At 44.4% G+C, this 12,408-nt stretch overlaps 1 protein-coding gene across 1 annotated transcript; it reads right to left on the bottom strand.

Moving 5' to 3' along the window:
- Positions 1-7,501: 7,501 nt before the first annotated feature.
- On the bottom strand, positions 7,502-8,078 carry LOC134393605 (elongin-B-like). Its single transcript, XM_063118662.1, is given in 1 exon segment — positions 7,502-8,078. A coding segment is annotated over 1 exon segment (360 nt). The 5' UTR covers positions 8,067-8,078; the 3' UTR covers positions 7,502-7,706.
- Positions 8,079-12,408: the final 4,330 nt, after the last annotated feature.

Here is a 12,408-nt window from a genome sequence, read left to right on the forward strand (position 1 = left end):
AGCGGACCGCGGACCCCCTAGAAGCAAGGCGAAGAGAAGCGGCCATTTTTCGGAGCTCCTAGTTCAGGCGGAGCGCTCCGGTCGCCATCTTGAAAACATTTCGCCATAGGATTGCATTGTGGCAAATAATCGCGCATAACTACGTTGTTTTTGAAGCTATCGTTCTAGAAATTCTTGTGCTCAGAGAGTCGTGGATGGGGGTCATTTTGAGACCACTCTCACCTCTCTGCGTTGTCTGGGTCGCGTGCTATATTTTTGTGAAAATCGGGTCAACCGCGCGGCTCAAACGGCGTTTTCGGCTTTTCGCCCATAGGATTGCATTGAGGGAAAGAATCGGGGATAACTGGGGGGGGTTTAAGCTATCATTCTGAAAATTCTTGTGCACAGAGAGTCGTGGATGGGGGTCATTTTGAGACTACTCTCAACTTTCTGCATCGTACGGGTCGCGCGCTAGAAGTTTTTAAAAAATCGGCGGGAAAAATACCTTTTTCAAAGGGCTGAGGGGCAGAGTCAGCTCCCGGTCATGATGATCCCAAAGTTGGAGGAGGGCATAGGCAAAACGGGTAACTTGGGATTCTGGGAAACTTCTCTTTCTTCATCTGAACGGGCTTTTCCCCGTGTTTTTTAACACAGTAGCCCCACCAAATGCACAAACACAACCTGAAATCATATACTAAGCCAAGAATAAGAGATAGAAACACAGCACTGCTCCCCACCCTAACCTTGGGGAACAACTGAAAAGATGTGGTGCAAGGGGATGAGCTCCCCTAGGGCATCTCATCATGGACGTGCCCCCACTCTCTCCTGCACTGGAAGGCCATTAGAGCCTTCCAAAGAGAGTAAAACGGTGGAGCAATGCCTATCATGAGTTGAAGTGAATGCTCACTTTTCAGTGGTGGAGCAATGCCTGTTATGAGTTGAAGTGAGCGTTTTACTTCTTCTCAGAGCTGTTGGTGGCTGTCTTGAACTGGCAGCTACTTCCCCCTCCCCGGGGCACGTCCCCCTATTGCTGGTAAAAGACAGATATAGCCTTTTTAAAAAAATTCTTCTTGCTGTTTATTGAGCAACACTGCTGCTTTTAATTCCACCCCTCCTTTGTTTATTTATTGATTTATTCCATTTTATATGCATTACTGGCTTATCCTTGGCTCACTTCCTTATGCCCCCAGAAATGCCAGCTGCATGCCTGCTTGCCTTCCCTCCCTCCTCCCCTGCCCACCTCGCAGGGATGTTGTGTGTGGGGTGCCCGATTTTCAAAAATTCCCCAAAAATCAGGGGATGATGGGATTGCTTTGAAACTTGGCGTGCGTGTGTATATCCCCATGAGGTGTCATGGTGCCAAACATGAGGTTTCTAACTTGAACAGAAAAAAAGTTGTATAATTTTTTAGCTTTCAATGCAAGCCTATGGGGGGGGGAACGGAGCTCCGGATCTGGATCCGGAGCTCCGGGCGGAGCGGAGCGGAAGTGGGCGGAGTGGGGGCGGGGCGGAGCGGCCCGATCCGGAAAATGGCGGATCTGCAAGTGAAGCGGAGCGGGGGGTCCGTGCACACCCCTAATTTAAACACCTATCACAGCCTTCTACAACCTTGTGCCCTCCAGATGTTTTAGATGTCAAGTTCTATCAGCCCCACCTAGCATGACCAATGCTTAGTAATGCTGGGAGCTGTAATCCAAAACTTCTGGAGGGCACCAGATGACCCAATATTTCTCTCTCCTCCTGTCTTGCTGGTGGGGAGTGTTGGTATTAGGGGTGTTAAGGCTGCTCTGATGCATTTCACACAATGTATGTCCTTTTGCAGCCTGGTAGAGCTCCATCACACAGGGTTTGGAAAATAGAATGCTACAGCTCCATCGATGGCTGATTATCCATAGTAAGACATGAGACGGAGTTGGGTTGCTACACCAAAACCAGCTAATAAATTATCCCCTGGTACCGGCATGATACTATGTGCCTTTGGCAACCCCCATAGCTATTGGCATGTGCATGAGGGCACTTCAACAATGCCAGACTGTTTCTGACAGCATTTCCTTGTATGTGTGAATGTAACCCTTCTGCCCCCAGGTAATCGGAAAGCCCAGTTCTCATCCATCACAGAGAAGGAACTGAGGACAAGGAGGCTGGTGTTCTACCAACTTTGGAGTGTCTTAATTGACATCCCTTAAAATTTGAGATAAACAGCATCCCATCACATTCCCCCCTTGGACCTTTTAGGACACAGCTGGGCTTATAAAGAACTTACAGGAGAACTTATAAAGAACAACAGCAGCATTTACTGCATGGGGAGATAGGGAGAAAACAAAAACAAAACCAGACTGGGGGTTTATCTATAATTTCTATTCAGCTTTTATAGCCCACTTTTCACCAGTTAGCTTTCAAAGTGACTTACAACATGATAAAACCAAACCATTATAATGCAATATGAACAAAACTAAATTAACAGTGCAATCTTATGGATGTCTACACAGATGTAAGTGAATTTTAGTTCAATGATACTCCCAGGTAAATGTGCCTAGAAACAGAAGTCAGCAAAGTACTTTCAGTATTGATGAGATGAGTTCCTTGAGCCCCCCCTCTCTCGCCCCATTGTTCCCTGTCCCTTCTTCAGTGTGTTTTTATTCATATTGACTCCCAACAAAGTATTATAGTCTCTACTGTCTATAGTCTATATTGAAGTAATGTACAGTTTGGGTCTCAAGGTGGCTAACATAAGACACAATCGTGTCTTCCTCAGAGACCTTCTAACAAACTATGCAATATGTCCCTAAGCTCAGCCTTTGTACCAGAAGACTGGAAGATGGCCAATTTTTAAAAAGGAATCCAGGGAGAGGGCTTGGATCCTAGAAATTACAGGCCAGTTAGCTTGACATCCATTCCAGGTAAATTGGTTGAAAGACAAAATTATTAAGCATATAGAGGGCCACGTCCTGCTGAAGAAGAATCAACACAGCTTCTGCAAAGGCAAGTCCAGTCTCACTAATTTTCGAGAATTCTTTGACAGTGTCAACAAATCCAGTGGACATAGTTTACTTGGACTTCCAAAAGGCTTTTTGATAGTCCCTCACCAAAGACTCCTGAACAAACTTAGCTGTCATGGAATAAGAGGATAAATCCTCTTATGGATCAGAAACTACTTAAAGAACAGAAAGCAGAGAGTAGGAATAGATGGTCAATTCTCCCGATGGAGAGAAGTAAATAGTGGGATCAGTATTGGGACCAATTCTTTTCAACTTGTTAATAAATGATCTGGAATTAGGAGTGAGCAGTGAAGTGGCCAAGTTTGCCAATGACACCAAATTATTTAAGGTTGTTAAAACACAAAAGGATTGTGAAGAGCTCCAAAGGGATCTCTCCAAGCTGGGAGTGGGCATCCAAATGGTAGATGTGGTTCAATGTTAGGGTGACCATATGAAAAGGAGGACAAGGCTCCTATATCTTTAAAGTTGTAAAGAAAAGGGAATTTCAGCAAGTGTCATTTGAATGCATGTAGCACCTGGTGAAATTTTGTCTTCATCATAACAGTTAAAGCTGCAGGAGTCCTGCCCTCTTGACCAGATACAAAAGAGAGGAGGGTACCTGCACCTTTCACTGTTGTGATGAAGAGGAAATTTCATCAGGTTCTCCATATATACAAATGACACCTGCTGAAAATCCCTTTTCTCTACAACTGTTAAAGATACTGGAGCCCTGTCCTCCTTTTCATATGGTTACCGTATTCAATGTAAGCAAGTGTAAGGTGATGCACGTTGGTGGTGGTGGTGGGGACCCAAACACTGTGGTAATGAATTCCATAGTTTAATAGAAAGACAACATTTGAAACGATAACTAAAACCTAATAAAAACTAAGTGCATTAAAAAGTCAGAATCAGTGCAAGGAAAAGCAGTCAGTTTCTCAGCTAGTTTCTAGCTTGGGTATCCCCACCTTTTCACCATGACTCTTCATGTATTCTCAGTTGTGTGTGCTATAGCACAAGTTCCAGAGTACTCGGAGACATTGAGCATCTCCACACAGAGGCTTTTTATCCCACAACTTTACTGGAGCTTCGGCTTCTTTATTCTTTGCAGGATTAAGCCCAGCCTTTTTCACACATTTCTGCTTTTTTTCTCCAGGAGTTCCTTTATCTTCAAGCTCTATATGTTTCATCATACAGCCACTAGATGGCACTATAACAGTTGAATGTCTCTGAAAATTTAGAAGTTGAAAAAATCGTTAGTTGAATTTATCTGTGAATGAATGAAATCTTTATTGCGAAAAGCGATAAGCCATCACAATTCGACATAATTAAAACAAGTAAAAAGATAAGCTAAAATAAATAAGTTAAAAATGGATAATTTAAAGTAAAATAAAAATAATGAACACAAATGGAATATAAATATAAATAATACATTAACATACATTAAGAACTCTCGAGTGGGGAGCTGGATCAGTACATATACAATATTTTCATGGAGAAATTTAACTCAAGATATTTAAATATCTGAAATCTTTTTTAAAAATGGGATAAAGGTCAGAAAGCATGGAGGAGGCTCTGGAGCTTGATGATGTCATGTGAAGGACCTGAAAACTTCCATGAATAACCAATCTTGATTGCAGGATGAGAAGCCCATTATACTGAAGAAACCTAGTAGAGAAGCCAATAAAGAAGGGAACCCTCAACATATTATAAAGGTTTTTTTTAATAAATAAAAAAAATCAACCTTTGCACAACTACTTGCCAATTCTGGAAAGCAGTTTAAAATGTTATTTGTAAATATATCTGAAATTCAAATGTTCTTTGTGTTGATAAATCATCATGACTGCCCTCATCCATGCATGTATTAAAGGGCACCATCTGCTATTCAAGTGCAGATATAAAAGTATTCTGAATCTGTAAAAGCTCAAAATAAATAGCATATGTTACAAAAGCACAGCATTGTACATAGCAGTACAGAGTGTTTCTGGTTTGGCTGGCTTGGATAATTGTAATTTTATAAGCACTAGAGGAAGAACAATTAATAATGTAGAATGAGACAAGTAAATAGAGGCCAAGAGGGAATCTACACGTCGTACTGAAGGTGCTCGGGGTAAGAGCCACCCAGGTCGGAGAGCTCAGCGGAAGGCCGACGGGGAGGAGGCCGGCGGGGAGGCGGCAGCGGCGGCGGCAAGGACGCGGCTGGTTCCCCAGCCTCCTCCTCCTCCGCCTCTTCCTCCGTCTCTTCTTTCTCTGTCTACACCATTGTTTTGAGGGCGCGCGTGAGCGCCTTCAGTACGACGTGTAGATTCCCTCCAAGGGTCCAAATCATCCATCATCACAAAAAAACCATGATCCCAAGGACACTCACCCCAACCCACACACAGAAAAAGGCACTATTATGCACTTCAGCTACTTTTCCTTCAGCTGAGACGCATGCAAAGAAATTAATCTCCTTTCTTCCAGAGTAAATAGCACAAGAGGTTTATGGGAGTTATTCAGGGATGGCTGTGACATTACACCTATACTAGGCCCACCACATAAACCCTTCTCAGGCCAAGCACTACCACCTGAAAACCTGAGGGAGATTTAAATAAAATCTTTCCCCTATCTATGAGGGAAACAGGTTTAATATAGGATCTGTTTTAAAATGTACTGTGGTGAGGGTGTTTGCTAACTGTGAGGAAGGTAAATAATGCCAAGCTAACATGTGGTAATTGGTAGCTAACAAAATAATAATATGTTTATTGTCATGTTAAAAGATTTAAATGAAAATATAATGCTTCCAATCCTGCCCAATCTAAACTCCCCAATCACCAACCACCTTTCTCTCTCCTCACACCAATCCTAAATCCCTAGCAATTAATCTCCTCCCACTCCACAAACAATTCCAATCTCCACTCCCAAAAACAACCTAACCAACCTAACACACTCCTCCCCTCAGTCTCTCTTTATATACTCCTTCCCCCCACCCTACCTATTATGTCACAAACCACACCCACTCAGCTCTAACATTCCATACTCACCAGACATACTAAAGCAGACGCATGCAGGATACTCAATTATGGGGTAACATCACAATGGCCCAAGACATTTTGCCATCTGGAGTGAAGAACAAGATGGCCTCCCCTGTCCCTTCCACATACAGGAACCAATCCAATTCAGCTGGGATCTAAATCTTACTTTTTACTAGCACTGTGCACAGCCCCCACCCCCAACTTACCTCAGAGGCCATTTTGGAGCCTCCGAAATGGCCCTGATTCAACTTGGGGCTTGGCTGCATTGTTTTGGAACTGAAGCCGAAGTGAGGTTCGCCCTCCCCCTGCCCCAAAGCATGTCAAACTTTCTGAGTTCCTGGACGCCCATCCTGTAGCCATGCAACAGGCACCCAGGAAAGTCAGGCACAAGGCAACCAGGAGTACAATGGACTCCCCACTCACCCCTTCCCTTGCCCCCAAACTCAGAGCCACTTATCTTTGCCATGTGTCCTCTATTAGAGCAGCAATTTAAAGGAAAGATGATCTATAGTCATAGATCTATGGTCACAAACTAGGGAAATGGCCCTTTATGGCTGCCATAATTTCTATGAAAAAAGAGAGTTCCCACCATCTTTAAATGCTCTCTCGAATGAAGGAGGACGCATGGCAAAGGTAAGTCACAGCAATGGCAGGTTCGGGGGTGACCAGGGAGGAAAAGGAGAGGAGGGAGGGAGGTGAATCTAAGGGACTTATGATTGGCCACATGCTGGCTTTCCCATGTGGCTGGGGGTGAGGCCAGTGGGCCACTATTCTGAATCAGCCAAAGACACCCCAAGGCACTTCAGAACACCTTCACTTTGCCTCATGCCAAACCACTACCACTTCCTATTCAGGCCAAGGCAGGCCAAATTGGCCTGCCTTGCCTCGGCTTTGGCCTGAGGCAGTACACAGAACCTACTTTTAACACTGGAGATGGACAACGTCCTCTACCACACTTGAGGACAGCAGGCTAGCTTAGCAGTCCTACACAATACACACAGCTCTGTCCCCCACACCTCCCTACCACTCCCAACTTCACCTGATGCGGGCTCAATGCCCATTCAAATAAATGCAGCACTGGCACTACCTGCTGGAGTGTGTAGCCTGGCCTGGCTGCCTCTCTACTAGCTTGCTTGGTTATTAGCCTTTCCCAATGGCGCTGTCTGTGATGCACTGGATGAAAGCAATTAGGCCAGCAACAAGCAATCTGAAGAGGATGGGAATGGCTGGAGTGCAAATCACTGGGAGGGTGTTGTTGCACTTATGCCCTGCTTGTGGATTCCCATGGGCAGCTGGTTGGCCATGGTGTGAACAGAATACAGGACTAAATGAGCCCTTGGTCTGATCCAGCATGGCTCCTCTTATATTCAAATCAAGAGGAAAGTCGGGGGCAATGGTGCACTAGCTGGCATCCTCTAACTGAGCCAGGTTTGCCCCTCTGCCTAATGGTAAGCCTGACCCTATGGCTACTTCTTCCTTTTTTTTTTCTTTTTTTTTGGGGGGGGGGGGGAAACCAGCTGAACGTTTATTGTTTTCAAAAACAAAGGGAAAACATAGCTCTGTGATGAGTGGGGAGGAGGCTGGGAGGGTGTGTGGTCTTGCTTAGAGAGGGGCAGAGTAAAAGGGCGACCTGAGGGGAGGGGCAGTGCCATGTCTCTCTCCACATTGGGGGATCGAGGAAGGGGGGGCAGGGCGGGGCGCCATGGGTTGTGCAGCTCACCCCGCTGCCCTCTGGCTCTCACTGCACTGCTTGCTCATTAGCGCTGCTGCTGGAGTCCTGGGGCTTCATCACGTCTGGGAGCTCCGGGGGGCTGGAGAAGGGATCGATGCGGAGGGGCTCAAAGGCATCTTCGCTGGCTCTGAAAGCCAAGCCCACCGTCGCTGGGGCCTGGGGTCGCGCTGTCTGACTGGTGAAGCCACAGTCTCCGAGGGTTTTGCTGTCGTCCAGCAGCTGGTCGTCCTTGTATAGCCTCTGTTCCTCTGGGGGTCTCTTAAGAATCCCCTCCACAATTCTTTTCAGCTCATACACCGTACTGGACTCCTAGGCGTCTGTGAAGATGGTCGTCTTGTGACGTCGGATCATTAGAAAGACGTCCATCTCTGCAGCTGCAGCCTCCATGGCTACTTCTTCCTAAGCTAAGGCAAGGGCAAGGACCCTTCATCCCTCTCCTGCAGTGAAAACATCAAGAAAGGCATTGGGACCTGCCCATTATTATGCACCTCAAAGTCTAGAAGTCAAAATGCAGAAAAAGGTAGTGAGCTGTGCTGTGAGCTGGACCGGCTGTGCCAGAACCTGTCTTACGCTTAGGGAACAGACATGGTTAAACTAAAAAGCTCTTTATTTATGCAGGAGTGAGTCAGTGGTTGTTGAAAATGTAAAAAAAAAAAAAAAAGTTGCCAACCAGAGTGTAGAAGAAAAATATTTAAATGCAATCAATGTCCACCTTCTGGGGTCATTCAGTATTTTCCCAAAACAAAAAATGTACTTAGAAAAGCTATTTAGAAAAATCTAAGTCACCATATATTCATTCTGAGATACTATTCCCTAAAGAGATTGTAATTTGTGAACTAGAGTGATAGTGTTGAAAAGTTTTAAGCTCACTGTAGGGGAAGGGATGTACCTCAGTGGTAGAGCACCTGCTTTGCATGCCAATGGTCCCAGCAGATCCTCAGCAGATCCAGGTACAACTGAGAAATACTCCTGTCTGAAACCCAGGATAATCTCCACTGGCCTGAATACACAATGCTGAGCTAAATTCTTACGTTCCTGTTAGTTACAAATGTAGATAAATGTTCTGTGTTGAAGTGGGATTGAAATACAGAGAGAGGCAGAGCAGAACTAGTGTTAAGCCTCCAAAGGGGTAGCTATTTTAGCTATTTTTTTCAGCAAAACCTCCAAGGGATCTCGTAGCATCTTAAGGCCTTACAAATGTGTTATGGACTTAAGGATTTACAAATGTGTTTGCCAAGTTGGGGCCCTCCAGCTATGTTGGACTACAGCTCCCTGGGGATAATGGGAGGACACCAGGTTAGGGGAAAGCTGGCATAAGCTTCCATGCATCAGAATCCACTTGAAGAATCCACTTTGGTCTCTGAAGCATCCTCCAAATTTTCCTTCAACGTGCCTGCACATAATTTCAAACCTCTTCTCCTCAAAGTGAATATTCCATAGCTCTGTGGGCCTTCTCAGCCCTAGAGATATGAGTTTGGACACTGGAGAGCCATGCGTGAAAGGCCAACTCTGTGCAACTGCCTGGCTTTCTGGAAACCTTATTATTTTGGTTTTCTTCTTGTGTTGAACATTACATTGTAACACTCTCTTTTTATATTCTTACTTATCTCTTCCATATGTAGCGTGCATTAAATTCTGAGCTTGTGGCAAGACCGTGTTGATTTTATTGTTATGCAGTGCCAGTTCATTAGGCTTGGTCAGAATTTAATTCACATATATAGAGAAATAATAATCAGAGTCGCTAGAGGAGGAGGGAGGAGATGATATTGATATCTAATTGTCTAGCCTGGCTTTGGACACACACACACACACACACACTTACTGCACATACATTTGGCATGAAAGCCGAATAATGAGAATACCTGCTTTGTGTTCGTGAAAGGCATAATTTTGCCCATCACTGGTGAGTGAAATCCTCTGGAGCTAATAGGATAAATCTACACAGCATGAAGACAACAACTCATGTTTCTTAGTCAAGGAGCTGTAAAAAGTAAGCCTTGTGTTCTCTATACATCTGATGACTGGCAGGGAAGGTAGGGGGTGGGGGGGAATGCAGAATGCATACAGAACAGAAGGTTAAACATACAGAGATGCATGCTGGCAGTGGCACCTGTAAGCTTTTTTCCCAGTAGAGCAAAACCTCTTCCAAACACAAAGACAGATTCCCCTTTCACTGAGCAATGTTGGAACATGAATTTTAATTTCCTCTGTCCTTGGTGGTTAATTAATTGAAACACATTTTTTTCATACCACTGCACAAAGAAAATCATACTTCTGAAGACTCAGTCCAACTTCTGAAGTTGCTATAATATCACAGCTGTTCAAATAAAACTGAGGGTGGGGGAGAAGATGGCTACCTTTGAAGAGAAGTCTTTGCTATGTGGGTAAATTGTCATATTACTGCCTAAAAGAACAAAAGAATACAGGTCTTGTCTTCTTCATAAAGCAGTGATTTACCCAACCACCCACAAATGATAATAACAATAACAACAATAAGAACAACAACAACCCTATATGAAAAACAAGCGCCATAGAGGTAGAGATGTTCCGCTAAGGGCAGGTTGCCGTAGTGATGCTTCAGTCACAATAATTATGAAGTATGATGCTGTGATCTCAGGAGCTTCTATTTTTATTGTCTTCTACAAATCAAATAATCATATTTTTTATTATTATTACAAATTGTTTCCCACAAGGAAAAAATACATTTATGCAAGAACATTTGAAATGCATGAGTGGATAGGGGAGTGAGGTAAAGTCCTTGTCACACATGAATAACTTGAACAGATGATTTACTTTCTGGTTATGACTCTTACTGTATTATACATATGAAACTGCATTATACAGACCGACCGTGGTGTTGATGGAGAGCAAGATTCCACTCCCATTTTGTGTATTCCCTAGAAATGGAAGATTCCATTTTGCCTGGAAAAAGGACTGCTAGTAAAGCTCCAGCAAACTACGACAAGATACACTTGCGTCTCCCAACAAAATTCTCTATGGATAGGGACACGGGAGTGGCCCCCACTCTGCTATCCCACTAGCATGACACTTCCTGAGATCTTATATTCAACCCTTCTCTCTGATTCTAATCTGATTTAATCATTGTGCTAATCGATCAAGCACCACTGAAGTGACTATATGAGGGCCTTGAGGATTAAAGGATGCTATGCAAGAATTACTCCCAACCTCACTTAAAAATCCACCTATAGCCTACTACCCCTTTTGTTAGGTGGGTACAAGTTAATTCTTTCCTTTTCTGTACACCTGAAAATTCCCCTTCCAGGACCACCCCATTATTTTGTAAAGCTTTTGTCAACCAAACCTATAACTACTATGGAACAGCAGAGTTCTCTGGCATTCTGGATTTGTACTCCTCCCCTTCATAGCATTGCTTAATTTCCCTGGATCTTCTCCTCCCCTGTCTGAAGTTAGTGATCTTGCACCCTCAAATCATTTCCCTCTCTCTGTACCTCCCCTGAAGCCAAAAGCCACATTGCACATCAGTACCACAAACTCATCCTCCCCTCTTCTCCTTTTTCTCTTCTGTCCTGAGAAGCTTCAATGGTTAATCCTTTGAATGCTGTTTTGTTATACTTTCTCAATAAAACTCCATTTCTTGAAAAGTTCTGATCTTGTCTCCATTACCACTTTGAATACCTTACAGGGGCACTTCACTACCTAGACTAAGGGTGCAATCCTATGCATGTTTAGACCAAGAAGGGGCCTACAACTCCCAGCATGTCTCTTGCTGGGCATGCTGGGAACTAGGGCTGTGCACTGACCCCCCGATCCGCTCCAGATCCCAATCCACAACTTCTGGATCAGGTCCCCACCGCCTCGTGTCGATCCGCCTATGGTCCATTCCACTCTGCTGCGGAGCTCCGGAGCTCCTAAACCTTCTTTCCTCCTAAACCTTCTCCTCATCTATCATTCTCTCTTACTGTCAATGATGTTACGCTTACTCCGGTCAAGGAAGCTCGTAGCCTTGGCTTTATATTTGACTCCTCGCTCTCCTTTATTCCTCATATTGAGGCAGTAGCTAAATCTTGTCGATTTTTCCTGTATAATATTGCCAGGATTCGATCATTTTTGTCTGTCTCTTCTGCCAAGACGCTTGTTCATGCACTGGTTATTTCACGGTTGGACTACTGCAACCTTCTTCTCTCTGGCCTTCCTTCTTCTCACATCAGTCCGTTGGTTTCTGTTCACCACTCTGCCGCAAAGATCATCTTCTTGGCTCGCCGCTCTGACCATGTTACTCCGCTTCTGAAATCTCTTCATTGGCTTCCAATTCACTTCAGAATCCAATATAAACTTCTCCTGTTAACCTTCAAAGCTTTTCACGGTCTAGCTCCTTCCTATCTCTCCTCTCTCATCTCACACTATTGCCCCGCTCGTGCTCTTCGCTCCTCTGATGCCATGTTTCTCGCCTGCCCAAGGGCCTCTACTTCCCTTGCTCGGCTCCGTCCATTTTCTTCTGCTGCCCCTTACGCCTGGAACGCTCTTCCAGAACATTTGAGAACTGCAAGTTCAATCGCAGCTTTTAAAGCTCAACTAAAAACTTTTCTTTTTCCTAAAGCTTTTAAAACTTGATGTTGTGCAGACTTTATACTGTTAGTTTTACCCTACCCTGTGCCTGCTTACCCTACCCTGTGCCTGTTTGCATTCTCTTCCCCTCCTTATTGTTTCATTATGATTTTATTAGATT

This window comes from Elgaria multicarinata, chromosome 2, assembly GCF_023053635.1.
Source record: "Elgaria multicarinata webbii isolate HBS135686 ecotype San Diego chromosome 2, rElgMul1.1.pri, whole genome shotgun sequence".
Lineage (NCBI taxonomy): Eukaryota > Metazoa > Chordata > Lepidosauria > Squamata > Anguidae > Elgaria > Elgaria multicarinata.